This window comes from Danio rerio, chromosome 20 (assembly GCF_049306965.1).
Source record: "Danio rerio strain Tuebingen ecotype United States chromosome 20, GRCz12tu, whole genome shotgun sequence".
In the NCBI taxonomy this organism is placed as follows: domain Eukaryota; kingdom Metazoa; phylum Chordata; class Actinopteri; order Cypriniformes; family Danionidae; genus Danio; species Danio rerio.
Window position 1 is genome coordinate 58,566,357 of NC_133195.1, and position 18,644 is coordinate 58,585,000.

Consider the following 18,644-nt stretch of genomic DNA (forward strand, 5'->3'; position numbering starts at 1 on the left):
ACTGTCAGTCCTGTGATATTTTACGTCCTCTTATCATTACAGTCACAGGTTCCTTTGCAATAGCAAAGAGAGCAGGTGAGCGTGGACAACCTTGTTGTACTGAGCGATGCAAAGGGAACACTGATGACTTGTCAGCGTTAGATAAGACTGAACACACCGGTCCGGAGTATATTATTCAGACCCATGATATAAATGCCTCACCAAAACCAAACTTATGTAAAACAGCAAACATATAGAGCCAGTCCACCTGATCAAAAGCTTTCTGCGCATCTGAGGACAGAATAGCCGGGCTGGTGCCTCTTCATGGTTAGCATATGTAATGTTGAGAAGGGTCGCACGGTAAAAAAAGAAAAAGGACCAGAAATGAACCCGGTTGGATCACATTGTGCAGCTTATTGATGCTCCAGTTTTCATGATCTGCTGTTGATTCTGCTGTTTGTGTTGACGGTGTTTATTTGGTCACTTTTAGTCTCCTGCGGTCTGTTCTTCATACGTGGATTAGGTTGTTAAAGATTTGACATGATCCAGGATCGTTTCACTCTTCAAAACTGATCCGAGAGTTGTTATCAACACTGGTAGCTCAAACCTGGTCGGGAGCAGCTCATTTCATATGAACAGGATTAGATCGGCTCAGTTCAAGCAATGATGATATTTTCTCACAGTAGTAGTTATATACACTTGGGAAAATAGTACATTTTTGTTAACTATATATATAAATATAGTATAAAAAAAAAAAAAAAAATATATATATATATATATATATATATATATATATATATATATATATATATATATATATATATATATATATATATATATATATATATATACATACATATATATTAATAAAACTTATGCAATCTGCACTCCGAAATGAAAGTAAAAGACCACCTGGGGGTGCAAAGAGAAAACTTATTGATACGAATTTTTTAATTCGCTTTAGTACAATTAGTGTATGATAATAGAAATGCTCAATATGTGACTTTTTTAAAAGCAATAATAGATTTATGCAGTCATAAACATGTCTTGACAGTTAATATGACGCTGATTTGATGCTTCACAAAAGCTGCAGACGCCTTTACCAACATCAAAATCTTTTGTAAACATCCAGTTATTCTTTACACCGAAAAAATGGCTACTATAATACTATTATGGCTACTATATTAAGGAAAATCCGCTCTAACTGTAAAACTGAATAAACTGCTCTTGACACATGAGAGGGCCAATCATGCAGCCCACAAGATGTGAAGTTATTGCATGTCATATTTAACAAGCCGTTTACTGCTCATTTGATGTTATTTTGCTCTCATGGATAATTGAATATTAATCAGATGATGTCATCACGCTGCTGTGCCGTCAGCCAATCGCTGCATTGCTGATCATGATTTGGAGGATGGATAGATCTGTCCTTCACAACACACGCAGATCTCAGATCAGTTCATCCAGACATTTGAATCTGATTCAAGCATGAATTAGCATGTTATTACGTCACTTCTGTTTTTTTTACTTGGCTTGCCAAAAGTGGCCCACATATGCTTTAAATGAACTGGGCCACATTTGCCAAATCTTCTCTGGGCCACATTAGGCTCACAGCCGCAATAGCCAGAGTTTACTGTGCCGAATATTTGCCAAAAGTGGCCCACTTATGTCTTAAGATAACTGAGCCACATTTGCACTACACGTGTGAGCCACTTTGGGTTTAGACCCAGATTACCCTTAAATGACTATGCCACATTTTTGCCAGCTGTGGCCCACATCATTTGTCCTCCATCATTTGGGCCAAATTGATCATTTTCCACATGGGCCACATTAGGCTCACATTCAGATTACATTTTGCCATCAGTGCTAAATCCTTGCCTTAAATGGCCCATATATGAATGTGAATCTTTGACTCCCCTTGGTGGGCCACTTCAGGCTCACGTTCATTTTGTCTGGGCTGAAGGAAGAGCACCAGTGCCGCATAACTGCCTAAAGTGGCCCACATTCATATGCTATCTGGCTGAACTCAGATCAGTCAAGTATATCACAGCTTCAGGTGGAGTCTTATTGTGCATTTGTGTCCTGTTTATGCTTATTGAATTCAGTGTTTGAGTTTATTCTTATGTTTTTGCCCAAATACACTTAATACTGGACATTTCTGTACCACTCCTCTACAGGATTTCCATCCTTTCAGAATCAGCTGCGTGATGCTTCAGTTCAGATCGATGTGAGAAATGCTGACGGATAATTCAGGTGTTGATCACAGAAGGTATAAAGCAGTTCATGAAGGGTTAAAGTGGCAGTGTTGTTCACTGATGATGAACAGGATCTGCATTATATTTCAGTGTTTTCTGTTTTCCTTCACTGCTGAATCTCCATCTTTAACACACGATGCACTGCGACTGTGTGTGTGCGTGTGCGTGTGTGTGTGTGTGGCTTCAGTTTGAGACAGACGCGTCCTTCATGGATCCTCGTATGCTTTTTTAATCACACACACACGCACACACACACACACACACACACACACACACACACGCACACGCACACACAGACATTAGTGTTGAGGAGGAGCACATGGCTGCGTGTTCCCCTCCAGTGCAGCCGCAGCCGCAGGCAAGACAGATGAGAGCGCAGCCGACAGCTGGCCTTACCCACACACACACACACACACACACACACACACACACACACACACACACACGCACACACACACACACACACACACACATCAGGTTTGTTCGTTCAGACGGTGATCTGGACAGTCAATTCACCGTTATATCTACAGGAAGGTGGAGTCAATATCTGAGCGGTTGTTAATGTGTGTGGGACATGCTGAGCTGGTCAGGCAGGTACAATACGATGATGGAGACCCCTGGATAAGGAGAAACAGACGAACACCGCTGTATTTTTGCTCCAATTAGCAGAACTGAATTTTCTAGTAAAGGTGTAGTCATCCGAGCACTGTCGCCTCACAGTAAGAAGGTCGCTGGTTTGAGTCTCGGCTGGGTCAGTTGGTGTTTCTGTGTGGAGTTTGCATGTTCTCCCCGTGTTGGTGTGGGTTTCCTCCAGGTGATCCGATTTCCCCCACAGTCCAAACACATGCGCTATAGGGGAACTGATCAACTACACTGGCCGTAGTGTTTTAGTGTGTATGGGTGTTTCCCAGTGCTGGGTTGCAGCTGGAAGGACATCTGCTGTGGTAAACATATGCTGGAATAGTTGGTGGTTCATTCCACTGTGGCGACCCCTGTTGAATAAAGAGACTAAGCTGAAGGAGCGTGAATGAATGATTGTAGTCATCCACAAGCTGTAAATTCCGACACACAGATCAGATCAGGTTGAGAGGAGATGTAGAGTTGTGTATCATCAGCATAACAGTGGAAGCTAACTCCATGTTTTGTAATGATATCACCTAGCGGTAGCATATAAAGTGTAAAGAGTAAGGGACGCAGTACTGAGCCTTGGGGTCCGCCATGGTGTATTTCGATTGATATGAAGCCTCTTCATTTACTGACTGGAGAACCAAGCCAACGCCGCTCCAGTCATTTATCACTCACTCACTTTATTTAGGTTTAGTCTCTGGTTTATCAAGGGTTGCCACAGCGGAATGAACCAGCAATCATTTTTTACATGTTTTACACAGAGGATGCCGTTCCAGCCGCAACTCAGTACACAAACACATGAACCCCAGTGCTGCCGCAGTGATCTCGAATAAACTGAGACAGCAGAGCATCATCTTCAAGCCGATCAGGAGAATATCATGATCACCTGTGTAACAGAGATGCTTCCAGCATGAGCTGGTGTGAGCAGGTCATCGCTGACTCTGATGAGTGCTGTTTTACTGCTGTGAAGTGCTGGAATCCTGCTTTTCGAGCAGATCTTGATTTTCTCTAAGAGCAAACATAATTGTTAGTTGCTCAGGGCTGCTGCAGAATCTGAATCCGTGATAAGTGATGCTTCTGCTTTAGAACAGCTGAAATTACTGCTGTACAAACACACACTGACAGCAGATGCATCTCAACACCAGCTCAAGCTGGACTTCTGTGCAGTCTCTCAATATAGAGGAGGATACGTCTATACACAGCCAGACCCATAAATGTTGGGACATCCACACAACTCCTACATCTTTGGCTCTATACAGCAACACAATGGATTATAAATGAAATGAGCTGTCAGCTTTAATCTGAGGAGATTTATATCCACATCAGGTGAACACTGTAGGAATTACAACAGTCTGCATATGTGCCTCCCACTTGTTAAGGGACCAATAGTACAGAATAATAATCAAAAATCTTATTAATACTTACAAAAATCTTTTTAATACTTGGTTCAAATGATGGTGGTGCTCGGCCAGGCTACTACAGCAACTGTCTTCCGTTCATGCATGTTCTTGGGGAATTTCTCCTTCAGTTTTGTCCTCAGCAAGTAAAATGCATGCTCAAATGGGTCAGATCAGGGGACTGAGAAACTCTTTGGTTGCTTTTGCAGTATGCTTTGGGTCATTCTCCATCTGCTCTGTGAAGCTCCATCCAGTGAGTTCTGAAGCATTTGGCTGAATATGAGCAGAGAATATTGCCTGACACACTTCAGAACTCATCCTGCTGCTTTATTCAGCCTCACATCATCAATAAACACAAGAGAAGCCGTTCACTGACAGCCATGCATGCCCACGCCATGACACGACCACCACCATGCTGCACTGCTGACGATCATGAGCAGCTCCTCTCCTCCTCCACACTCTTCTCTTCACATCACTTTGGTACACGTTGATCTCGATCTCCTCTGTCCAGAGGGTGTTGTTCCAGCACTGTGAAGACTATTTCAGAACTCTAATCTGGCTTTCCTGTGTTTGAGGCTCACCAATGGTTTACATCTTGTGGTGAACATCTTTGTTTTGTGTTTTCAGCCTAATGATGGCTTGCTGGACTGATAGTGTCAGCTCTTTGGACCTCATCTTGAGAGTTGACAGCAAGAGATTTCAAATGCAAACAGCACACTTGAAATAAACTCTTGGACACAGCTGGCCATGGAACAGCTAAGAAGCCAATTGTCCCATTACTTTTGGACCCTTAACAAGTGGGAGGCACATAAGCAAACTGTTGTAATTCCTACAGCGTTCACCTGATGTGGATGTAAACACCCTCAGATAAAGCTGAGTCTGCAGTTAAAGCACATCTTCCTTTCATTTCATATCCACTGTGTTGGTGAATAGAGACATAAATGTTAGAATTGTGTCGATGTCCGAATATTTATGGACGTCACTGTATAGAGGTAATTTATGATGTGTTTGTTGACAGGATGAATGAGGAACAGATCGCCACCGTGTGTCTGTCAGTCTTGAAGGCGCTCTCATATCTGCACACTCAGGGCGTCATTCACAGAGATATCAAGAGTGACTCCATCCTACTGACCAGTGACGGACGGGTACGTGAAGTCTTCATTTCATTCTGTTTTATCCTGATATATAAGTATTGACTCATTTATTACAGTGGTTGAACAGTTGAACTCATGCAGCCGTGATGTATGTGTTCTTTGCTCCAGATCAAACTTTCTGACTTCGGCTTCTGTGCTCAAGTGTCTAAAGAGGTTCCCAAGAGGAAGTCCTTAGTGGGGACGCCGTACTGGATGGCTCCGGAGGTCATCTCCAGGTTACCCTATGGCACTGAGGTACTCCAGTGTCCTTGACCTCTGACCTGTGACTTCTGACCTGTGCTGGTGAGTCTGACCAGTCTGTGTGTGCAGGTGGACATCTGGTCTCTGGGCATCATGGTGATAGAGATGGTGGATGGAGAACCACCGTACTTCAACGAGCCGCCACTGCAGGCCATGCGAAGAATACGAGACAACCTGCCACCCAGACTCAAGGAGTCTCACAAGGTGATGGGCCTTAACACACAACCATAACATCTTAGACCCAGTCAAAGTGACCCCTAATCACAATGACCCCTGACCCTAATCAATGACCTCAAAATCTTAGACAAAATTACCCCCCATTCCTAATCACAGTGACACTCCAATACTAATCACAATGTCTTCTTTAACATAATAAAAGTGACCCTCCTAACCCTAAAAACATTGACCTCCCTAACCCTGATCACAGTGACCCCCCTAACCCTAAAAAGAGTGACCCCCCTAACTTGAATAACAGTGGCCCCCTAACCCTGATCACAGTGACCCCCTTATCCTAATAACAGTGACCCTCCTAACCATAATAACAGTGACCCCCTAACCCTAATAACAGTGACCCCCTAACCCAAATAACAGTGACCCCCTAACCCTGATTACAGTGACCCCCCTAATCCAAATAACAGTGACCCTCCTAACCCTAATAACAGTGACCCCCTAATCCAAATAACAGTGACCCTCCAAACTCTAATAACAGTGACCCCCTAACCCTAATAACAGTGACCCCCTAACACTAATAACAGTGACCCCCTAACCCTGATTACAGTGACCCCCTAACCCTAATAACAGTGACCCCCTAACCCTAATAACAGTGACCCTCTAACACTAATAACAGTGACCCCCTAACCCTAATTACAGTGACCCCCTAATCCAAATAACAGTGACCCTCCTAACCCTAATAACAGTGACCCCCTAACACTAATAACAGTGACCCCCTAACCCTAATAACAGTGACCCCCTAACACTAATAACAGTGACCCCCAAACCCTAATAACAGTGACCCCCTAACACTAATAACAGTGACCCCCTAACCCTGATTACAGTGACCCCCCTAACCCTAATAACAGTGACCCCCTAACCCTGATTACAGTGACCCCCTAATCCAAATAACAGTGACCCTCCTAACCCTAATAACAGTGACCCCCTAACCCTAATAAGAGAGACCCCCCTAACCCTGATCACAGTGAACCCCAACTCTCATAACCTTGACCCCCCCCCCCATCCTAATAACAGGGAGCCCCCTAAAACTAATAATGACCCCCCAACCCTAATCACAATGACCCCCTTAACCATAATAACAAAGACCCCCTAACACCAAAAACAGTGAGCCCCTAACACTAATAACAGTGACTCCAACACTGATAACAATGATCCCCTAAACCCTAATAACAGTGACCCCCTAACACTAATATCAGTAAATCCTAACACTAACACTGACCCCCTAAACCCTAATAACAGTGACCCCCTAAACCCTGATAACAGTGACCCTCTAATCCCTAACAGTGGCCCCCTTAACCCTAATAACAGTGACCCCCTAACACTAATAACAGTGCGCCCCTAACACTAATAATAGTGACACTCTAAACCCTAATGACAGTGACGCTCTAACATTAATAACAGTGACCCCCTAAACCCAAATAACTGTGACCCTCTAAACCCTAATGACAGTGAACCTCTAACATTAATAAAAGTGACCCCCTAAACCCTAAGAACAGTGACCCCCTAACACCTGAACATGAGGCTTCATTCCTTCAGCACCTGAACAAACTTGATGTGTTTTGACTAGTATGATGTTTTGCAGTTTCAGCACATCGCCCCCTAGTGCTCAGGAGAGATGACATATGCCTAGTTTCTACTCAGAGCTTCTCTACACTTTGGTCCTGATAGGTCTCCTCAGATTAGGCTCATATCTTCAGTCTTTAGACCATATTGAGGAAGCCGTGTGCGTTTGATGCTCATAGATCAAACCCTTTTCATTGACTCCAGTGCATCTGAACACATGGCCTCAAACGTCTGTCATTATAGTCTCACGACGACAGCACAGCTTTATTTTGAACAGCTCCATCTACTGGTGACAGTGTCGCACCAATGACATGTGGCATTAATGAGTGTGTTTATGATGTTCTGCAGGTGTGAGAGCTGTCCTGCACCATCCTGTCTAACATTAGCCTGTGTGTGTGTGTGTGTGTGTGTGTCTGTGTGCAGGTGTCGTCGGTGTTGCGGGCGTTCCTGGAGCTGATGCTGGTGCGAGAGCCGTCCCAGCGGGCGTCAGCACTGGAGCTCCTGCAGAACCCCTTCCTGAAGCTGGCAGGACCCCCGGCCTGCATTGTCCCACTGATGCGGCACTACCGGCCCCGCTGACACACACACGCACATGCGCGCACACACACACACTCACTCATACTTACACACTCACCCTGTATTCTAGCTGTGCTGTAAGTGGCCTGTACAGTTTTGATAAGCTCCAGTATTTTGTGGTGGTGTTCTCCATGGTCAGACAGGCACACACACACACACACACACACACACACACACACACACACACACACAAACACACACACACACACACAAACACACACACACACACACACAAACACACACACACACACACAAACACACACACACACACACACACACACACACACACACACACACACACACACACACACACACACACACACACACACACACACACACACACACACACACACACACACACACACACACACAGAGAGCTCCTGCTAATATGAATAATAATAATTTTTCCTACAGCGTGTGTGTTTGTGTGTGTGTGCGGATGGAGCCGTAGACACACAGAGGACTCTGATATATTTCTGTACTGTACATTTGTAGAGGCTGCCCCCCCCCCCATCCCGTTTATACACTCTTTGATTTCTGACTCTCAGTAGTGTGGCCTTCTTCATATCACACACACACACACACACACACACACACACACACACACACACACAGACACACTCATCCTCTTCCAGCAATACCTGATGTGTTCAGCATAATTACCTGAGCAGTCATGTGTGTGTGTGTGTGTGTGTGTGTGTGTGTGTCTATGTGTCTGTGTGTGTGTGTGTGTGTGTGTGGGTGTGTATGTGTGTCTTGCTGTGAGCATCTGAAGTGTAGAGATCAGCAGATCCGCTTCATGTTTGTACAGTGACCCACATCTGTGTGTCCAAGAACTGCTCAATAGACTACACACCGCAGTAGAGGTTGAGTGTACTGTAGCCTGTATACACACACACACACACACACACACACACACACACACACACACACACACACACACACACACACACACACACACACACACACACACACTTCCGAACAGGTCTAGTTGAAGGCCTCAGTTTGCAGTGGTGATTCTCTCAGTGCTGAATGTTGTGTCTCTGGGTTTTTACACTGGTGTCCGGAAGAAGGTGCAGTCAGACATGATGTGCTGTCATCAGGGCACAGGTCAGAAACATCAGACATCAGTCATCTGATATCAGTGATCAGACATCAGTGATCAGACATCAGTCATCAGACGTCAGTGATCAGACATCAGTGATCAAACATCAGTCATTAGACATCAGATTTCAGTGATCAGACATCAGTGATCAGACATCAGTCATCAGACGTCAGTCATCAGACATCAGTCATCAGACGTCAGTGATCAGACATCAGTGATCAAACATCAGTCATTAGACATCAGACGTCAGTGATCAGACATCAGTGATCAGACATCAGTCATCAGACGTCAGTCATCAGACATCAGTGATCAGACATCAGTCATCAGACGTCAGTCATCAGACATCAGTGATCAGACATCAGTGATCAAACATCAGTGATCAGACAGACATCAGTGATCAGACATCAGTCATCAGATGTCAGTGATCAGACATTAGTGATCAGACATCTGTCATCAGACATCAGTGATCAGACATCAGTGATCAGACAGACATCAGTGATCAGACATCAGTGATCAGACAGACATCAGTGATCAGACGACAGTGATCAGACATTAGTGATCAGACATCAGTCCTCACACATCAGTGATCAAACGTCAGTTATCAGACATACATCAGTGATCAGACAGATATCAGTGATCAGACCGGCATCAGTGTTCAGACTTCAGTGATCAGATGACAGTGATCAGACAGACATCAGTGATCAGACATCAGTGCTCAGATTTAAGTGATCAGACTTAAGTGATCAGACATCTGTGATCAGACATCAGTGATCAAACAGACATCAGTAATCAGACATCAGTGATCAGACAGATATCAGTGATTAGACATTAGAGATTGGACAGGCATAAGTGATCAGACATTAGTGATCAAACAGACATAAATGATCAGACGACAGTGATCAGACAAACATCAATAATCAGACATCAGTCATCAGACATCATTAATCAGATATCAGTAATCAGACATCAGTAATCAGACATCAGTGATCAGACGTCAGTGATCAGACATCAGTCATCAGACATCAGTGATCAGACGTCAGTGGTCAGACATCAGTGATCAGACGTCAGTGATCAGACATCAGTCATCAGACATCAGTGATCAGACGTCAGTGGTCAGATATCAGTGATCAGTCATCAGTGATCATACAGCAGACGTCAGTGATCAGACATCAGTCATCAGACATCAGTGATCAGACGTCAGTGATCAGACATCAGTCATCAGACATCAGTGATCAGATGTCAGTGGTCAGATATCAGTGATCAGACATTAGTGATCATACAGCAAACGTCAGTGATCAGACATCAGATATCAGTGATCAGACATCAGTGATCAAACATCAGTGATCAGAAAGACAGGGATCAGATGTCAGTGATCAGACATCATTGATCAGACGTCAGTGATCAGACGTCAGTGATCAGAGATCAATAATCAGACATCATTGATTAGACGTCAGTGATCAGACGTCAGTGATCAGACGTCAGTGATCAGACATCAATGATTAGACGTCAGTGAACAGACGTCAGTGAACAGACGTCAGTGATCAGACATCAGTCATTAAAACTGTTTAACATATAGGGGAATAACAGCTAATCAGCATCTAACAGGAGATTGACTGACTGTGCAGTTATTAAACACTGACTCATTCTCCGTCATCATCATTATATGAGCACCTCCCAGAGGAGCGAGCTCTGGATCAGCCTCTTGTGCAGCATCATCACCCTTATTAATCATATAAATGAACAACACACATCATCATCATCATCATCATCATCATCATCATCATCATCAGCAGCAGCAGAGGGTCTGCCAAACAGCAGAGGAAGCTCCCAGTAGATGATCAGATTGACTGCAGTGGATCATCATCAAGAAGACCTCTAAAATTGAGCTGATGGACAACACGCACACACACACACACACACACACAGTTCATTTGACTGAAGCGTTTCTGTATTTATACACATTACTGTCTTTATTTTGGGTGAAGCAGACTGAATCAGCGATGTTTAACTCCAGAGGACATGAGCTGAGCTGAAGCAGGACAATACTGACACTATACACTGTCAGAAGATCTGCTCATCAGCAGCTGCTGTGTGTATTAACGGTGGTGCACTGCATTATGGGGTGTTGATCTCTGCTCTGTCCACTTCTGCTGTTGATAATTCACCGCTACTCTTGAACAGAGTGACTTTACTGAGGTTTGAGATGACATCAGAGCTCATATGTAGAGGAATGCGTCTGTAGAAGAGTCAATGAGCTGCAGTTTACTACAGGAGTGCTGGAGCGTAATATACAACACCAACACACACACACAATACAGCACTGCACACTATTACACACGTGCAGAACACACACTATGCAGCTGATCAGGGTTAAAGACGCTGCAGGAGAGATCAACATCCCATAATGCAGTGCAGCAGCAGAGATACGGACACGGCTGCTGTGGAGATCTGCACAGCGCTTTGATGAATCCAGAGTTTGTTTTGTATCACATGTTTATAAACTGCCTCAGATGCTAATAAAGGCTTTGGTTTTGAAGACGACGTCTGGAGATCTGGAACACACACACACACACACACACACACACACACACTTCATGCCCTCATAACACATCTATTCACTTAACATAGTCTCTCTTTTTTTTTTTTAATGAACAATTTTAAGTTGTGGGCATCACGGTGGCTCACACTGTGGCCTCACAGCAAGAAGGTCTCTGGTTTGAGTCTCGGCTGGGTCAGTTGGTGTTTCTATGTGGAGTTTGCATGTTCTCCCTGGGTTGGCGTGGGTTTCCTCCAGGTGATCCAGTCCCTTTATTAATCAGTAGTCGTAACAGCGGAATGAACCACCAACTTATCCAGCATATGTTTTACGCAGTGGATGCCCTTTCAGCTGCAACCCAACACTGGGAAACACCCATACACACTCATTCACACACACACTCATACACTACGGCCAGTGTAGTTGATCAGTTCCCCTATAGCGCATGTGTTTGGACTGTGGGGGAAACCGGAGCACCCGGAGGAAACCCACACCAACACGGGGAGAACATGCAAACTCCACACAGAAACACCAACTGACCCAGGACTCGAACCAGCGACCTTCATGCTGTGAGACCACAGCACTACTGCGCCATCATTACGCCATTTGGACATATTCAGTTTAGAAAATACAAGAAAACTGATGAACAGAAAATAAAGTTTATTAAACACACACACACACACACACACGCGTGCGCGCGCACAGATCATCATCATCCATCAGGAGGAGTAGTTCTTCTGTAATTGGGTGTCTGATCGATAAACCCTCGGCCGGAGACTCCAGCATTGATCTCCGCAGCGCAGCGCAGCTCATCTGTGGAAATCTTTACTGTTGGAGATGTTTCTGCTGTCCGGACGCTTCTCATCGATTTACACACGTCCAGATTCAAGATTCATTCTGACCAAAACACAAACCCGAGGAGCGTCACAGATCCTCCACCCGCTGTGTTCGATACTGCTTTATACACACACACACACACACACACGTCTTTCTATGATCACAAGGTTGTTCATTATAAAGCACAATCCAGACTTCATGTTTAGCACAACTCAAAGATTTCAGATTTTCAGTATTTTTTAAATCACAATTCAAAGTTATATTTAATCTTAACTCAGACTTTTTACTTTCATGGCAAATCAGATTTAATAATAATAATATAATAATATATATTTACTCGTAATTTAGACTTCATGGTTATCACTGTTTGTAATCGCTACACAGGCTTAATTTATGTTTCAATGCAGGCTTTTTTTTATTGCTATACTACACTATTACAGTATATTATACTATAACTCACAGCTTAAACTCAAAAATACCTTCATATTTTCATTTCATACTGATTTTATTCTGTTATTCTGTCTTAATAATTGCTATAACAATAACTTATTTTTTATTACAGCTCAGGCTTAATTTTATTCACAACTCAATCTTACTTTTTATCTCAACCCAAGCTTAATTTTGTTTTTATCTCAACTCAGGCTTAATTTTTATCTAAACACAAGATTATTTTTTATCTCAACTCAGGCTTGATTATTATTACAACTCAGGCTTAATCTTATCCGCAGCTCTGGCTTTATTTTTGTCTAAACTGAGGCTTAATTTTAATCACAACTAACCCTAACACAGGCTTCATTTTTATTCATGTCTTAACTTAGGCTTAATCTTTATCTCAATTTAGGCTTAATTTTTATCACAGGTCAGGCTTAATGTTAATTAGAAATCTAGAGTAATTTTATTCACAACTCAAGCTTACTTTTTACCTCAACCCAGGCTTAATTATTATTATTTTATCTCAACTCAGGCTTAATTTTAATTGAAACACCATAACCCAGGTTTAATTTTTATCTTAACTTAGGCTAAATTTTTTTATCTCAAGCATAATTCTCATTACAACTAAGGCTTAATTTTAATTTCAATTCTAACTCGCAACTAACCCTAACTCTGGCTTAATTTTATCACAGCTCAGGCTTAATTTTAATCAGAACTTTGTATTGTTTTATTTCCAACTTAGGCTTACTTTTTATCTCTACCAATGCTTAATTTTTTTTTACCTTAACTTAGGCTTAATTTTAATCACAACACCTTAACCCAGGTTTAATTTTTATCTCAACTTAGGCTTAATTTTTTGTTTATCAAATCTCAGGCTTAATTTGAATCAGAACTCTGGAATAATTATATTCACAATTAAGGCTTACTTTTTACCCTAACTGGCTAATTTTAATCGCAGCTTTGGCTTTATTTTTTATCTTAACTCAGGCTTAATTTTATTCAGAACTCTGGATTAATTTTATTCAAAACTCAAGCTTACTTTTTATCTTGACTACAGCTTAATTTACATAACTTAATTAGTTAAATTAATAACTTTTTACCCGAACTCAGGCTTAATTTTAATTTCAGTTAACTCGAACTCAGACTTAAATTTTTATCTCAACTCAAGCTTAATTTTAATGTCAAGTCAGGCTTAGTTATAATTGCAACTCTGGCTTAAAGGGTCACGAAACACCAGAACGCATGTGTTGAGCTGTTGACAGTGGTATATGTGTCCCACACTGCTAAAAACACTATTAGGACACCTATATCTCACTAAAAAGTGTAAATTGGTTGTTTTTGCGTTATTTCCAGCAAATTCGTACTTCCGGTTTGAAACAAATTTTTGAAGCTGCGTCACGGCCATGAGATAATAGTGTGTATTCCAGCGTGCAGACTGGGCGTCTGTACCTGGGTGTACCGTATTACGTCTTCGAGTGTGCTGCATTAATGCATGAGTAAAGCTTGGTTCAAACCAATCAGCGCGCTCTATTGTGCAACTTCATTAATATTCATTACTGTCACAGTGTTTAGACGACAGAGACGCCACGTTGTGTTGGCAAAACAAGCGTGAAGTGTTGCTTTTATAGTTTGCTGCAGTGAAGTTTTGTTTTCATTTTCTCTCTGTGAGAGCGCAGCTGGAGTCACGTGTGGATTAACAGTGTACGCGACGCTCGACAACAATAACTTACGTGTCTATTAATTCAGTTTGTTCTTATCGAACTAACTATTGCAACTATTTAATAACTTGGCAAATAGTTTGATACAGATGTCCATGTAAACACAGTCACTTCAAATAGACACTCCCACACCATCCCTCTTTAGTTCCTCCGACACTCCCCCCTAAACAGAGCTGGACACGCCCACTTTTCTGACTTTCCAAAGTAGAGGTGTGAAAACACCCTGCTGAAACAAGGGGGTTTCATGGCCCTTTAATGTTCAGGTGCAACAGACCCAAACCCAGGCTTCATTTTTATCACAACTCAAGATTAATTTTGACCACAGTTTAGGCTTAATTTTTATTTCATCTCAGTCTTAATTTTTATCACATGTCAGATTTAAATGTTATATCAACTCAGGCTTAACACACACACACACACACACACACAGTACATGGAAACAAAATATTTTATTTTCAGTCGAGTCAATCTTAAGGTGCGTCAATAATCTGCAGTTTGAGGATGTAATGATGTGTGTGTGTGTTTGTGTGTGTGTGTGCGCAGTAATTTACACATTAGGAAGTGTGTGTGCCCCCATAGCAAAATTTCTTTGGCCCAGATCTGGCTCACACCATCAGCATTTGCTTGGCCCACATGCCGCAGTGAATTACGGTACATGACTGGACCAAATCTGGCTTCCATACAAGCGGCAAACATGGACCATATGTGGGCCAAGTCTCAGCCAAATTAATAACCCATACCTGGGCCTGAACTGGGCCCGATATGTTGGTGTGTTACGATTGCAATGTTTTTTATAAACCCATGAAGCATTTCGCTTTATAGCTGTGCTTTTTCTTGAAGCGACCTGATTGATAGAATTTTTTCTTTGCTTAAAAATAATATAAATGTATTTTAAAAGTGGGTCAAGCCAGGTCAAACTTATGTGGCCCACATGTACATTTAAACATCTGGGCCAAATACTACATTTGAGATCTGGCCCAAGTCTTGAGGGCCGCCTGTAAGACGGTGCCACCTCAGCCAAACCTGGGCCATGTTTGGCCCATATGTTGCATGCCAGTGCCGGATGAATGCCTGCTGTGCCAGCTTTATGCCAAATCTGGGCCAGAATTCTTTGCTAGCTGGGTGTGTGCAGTAATAGACACGCATGAGGAAGTGTGTGTGTGTGTGCACTAATAGACACACGAGGAAATGTGTGTGAGTGTGTGTGTGTGTGTGCATTAATAGACATGAGGAAGTGTGTGTGTGTGTGTGTGTGTGTGCAGTAATACACACACATGTGGAAGTGTGTGTGTGCAGTATTAGACATACATGAGGAAGTGTGTGTGTGTGTGTGTGTGTGCAGTAATACACACACATGTGGAAGTGTGTGTGTGCAGTATTAGACACACATGAGGAAGTGTGTGTGTGTGTGTGTGTGTGTGCAATGACAGACACACAAGGAAATGTGTGTGCATGTGTGTGTGTGAGTGTTTGTGCATTAATAGACACAAATGAGGAAGCATGTGTGTGTGTGTGTGTGTGTGCAATGACAGACACAAGAGGAAGCATGTGTGTGTGTGTGTGTGTGTGTGTGTGTGCAATGACAGACACAAGAGGAAGCGTGTGTGTGTTTGTTCAGTAATAGACACATGAGGAAGTTGAGGAAGTGTGTGTGTGTGTGTGTGTGTGCGCGCGTGCAGTAATACACACACATGTGGAAGTGTGTGTGTGCTGTAATAGACACACATGAGGAAGTGTGTGTGTATGTGTGTTTGTGTGTGCAGTAATAGACACATGAGGAAGTGTGTGTGTGTGTGTGCACTAATAGACAAACGAGGAAATGTGTGTGCATGTGTGTGTGTGAGTGTCTGTGCATTAATAGACACACAAGAGGAAGCGTGTGTGTGTTTGTTCAGTAATAGACACATGAGGAAGTGTGTGTGTGTGTGTGTGTGTGCGCGTGCAGTAATACACACACATGTGGAAGTGTGTGTGTGCTGTAATAGACACACATGAGGAAGTGTGTGTGTATGTGTGTATGTGTGTTTGTGTGTGCAGTAATAGACACATGAGGAAGTGTGTGTGTGTGTGTGTGTGTGCGCGTGCAGTAATACACACACATGTGGAAGTGTGTGTGTGCTGTAATAGACACACATGAGGAAGTGTGTGTGTATGTGTGTATGTGTGTTTGTGTGTGCAGTAATAGACACACGAGGAAGTGTGTGTGTGTGTACTAATAGACAAACAAGGAAATGTGTGTGCATGTGTGTGTGTGTGTGTGTCTGTGCATTAATAGACACAAATGAGGAAGCGTTTATGTGTGCAGTAATAGACACACAAGAGGAAGCATGTGTGTGTGTGTGTGTGCAATGACAGACACAAGAGGAAGCGTGTGTGCGTTTGTTCAGTAATAGACACATGAGGAATTGTGTGTGTGTGTTCACATGTTCTTGTAGAGTGAGCGGTCGCGGGGGAGCGTGGGCTGCTGTGTGTGTGCGGCGTTCAGCTTGAGGTGGAAGTGATACACAGAGATAGTGATGACGATGATCAGACCCAGAATCAGACCCAGAACCAGCGGCAGAGTCTGCTCCAGCTGCTCCCGCTGATCCGTCACACACTTATAGGCTGAGGAGACACACACGCACACACACACACACACACACGCACGCACACACACAGCAGTGTTAGTTTATACATTTACACAGCTCTCTGTAACACACACACATACCCACGCACAAGCAAACATGCACGCACACACACACATGCAAACACATACAAAAAAATAAGCACACGCAAAGAAAAGCTGAAATGCTTTCAACTAGGTACAGCTCGACATGTGTGAGTGCGTGTGTATGTTGTTCCCTATTTGTTTGTGTAAGCCGAACGCTGAGTTTAACAACACTAGAGTTTGAGAACGACTGAACCATGACTCCTTCAACACATGTAAACCGCTGACGTCAGCGCTGAGTTTAACAACACCTGAGTTTGAGAACGACTGAACCATGACTCCTTCAACACATGCAAACCGCTGACGTCAGCGCTGAGTTTAACAACACCTAAGTTTGAGAACGACTGAACCATGACTACTTCAACACATGTAAACTGCTGGCGTCAGCGCTGAGTCAAACAACACCAGAGTTTGAGAACCACGACACCTTCAACATATGCAAACCGTTGACGTCAGCGCTGAGTTTAACAACACCTAAGTTTGAGAACGACTGAACCATGACTACTTCAACACATGTAAACTGCTGCCGTCAGCGCTGAGTCAAACAACACCAGAGTTTGAGAACCACGACACCTTCAACATATGCAAACCGTTGACGTCAGCGCTGAGTTTAACAACACCAGAGTTTGAGGACGACTGAACGACGACTCCTTCAACACATGCAAACCGCTGACGTCAGCGCTGCATTTAACAACACCAGAGTTTGAGAACGACTGAACCATGACAACTTCAATACATGTAAACTGCTGGCATCAGCACTGAGTCAAACAACACCAGAGTTTGAGAACCACGACACCTTCAACACATGCAAACCGCTGACGTCAGCGCTGAGTTTAACAACACCTGAGTTTGAGAACGACTGAACCATGACTCCTTCAACACATGTAAACCGCTGACGTCAGCGCTGAGTCAAACAACACCAGAGTTTGAGGACAACTGAAAGATGATTCCGTCAACACATGCAAATCGCTGACGTCACCGCTGAAATTAACAACACCAGAGTTTGAGACAACTGACCGACAACTCCTTCAACACATGCAAACTGCTGACGTCAGCGCTGCATTTAACAACACCAGAGTTTGAGGACAACTGAACCATGATTCCATCAACACATGTAACTGCTGACGTCAGCGCTGAGTCAAACAACACCAGAGTTTAAGAACCACAACACCTTCAACATATGCAAACCGTTGACGCCAGCGCTGAGTTTAACAACACTAGAGTTTGACAATGACTGAATGACGACTTCTTTAACACATGAAAACCGCTGACGTCAGCGCTGAGTTT

The 18,644-nt window shown here is 43.2% G+C and overlaps 2 protein-coding genes across 16 annotated transcripts in view; one reads left to right on the plus strand and one right to left on the minus strand.

The window, feature by feature from the left end:
* Positions 1–11,663, plus strand: part of pak5 (p21 protein (Cdc42/Rac)-activated kinase 5) — a 94,819-nt gene extending 83,156 nt beyond the window's left edge. For 12 of the 13 annotated variants that reach the window (XM_073932328.1, XM_073932324.1, XM_073932318.1 and 9 more), the window contains 4 exons: positions 5,277–5,403; positions 5,521–5,646; positions 5,722–5,856; positions 7,870–8,569. In XM_073932328.1, coding sequence (XP_073788429.1) covers positions 5,277–5,403; positions 5,521–5,646; positions 5,722–5,856; positions 7,870–8,025 — 544 coding nt within the window. In that variant the 3' untranslated portion in view covers positions 8,026–8,569. 13 annotated transcript variants of the gene reach the window in all.
* Positions 11,664–15,080: 3,417 nt separating this feature from the next.
* zgc:165600 overlaps positions 15,081–18,644 on the minus strand; it is a 14,149-nt gene continuing 10,585 nt past the window's right edge. For 2 of the 3 annotated variants that reach the window (XM_073932006.1, XM_073932007.1), the window contains exon 6: positions 15,081–17,254. In XM_073932006.1, coding sequence (XP_073788107.1) covers positions 17,070–17,254 — 185 coding nt within the window. In that variant the 3' untranslated portion in view covers positions 15,081–17,069. 3 annotated transcript variants of the gene reach the window in all.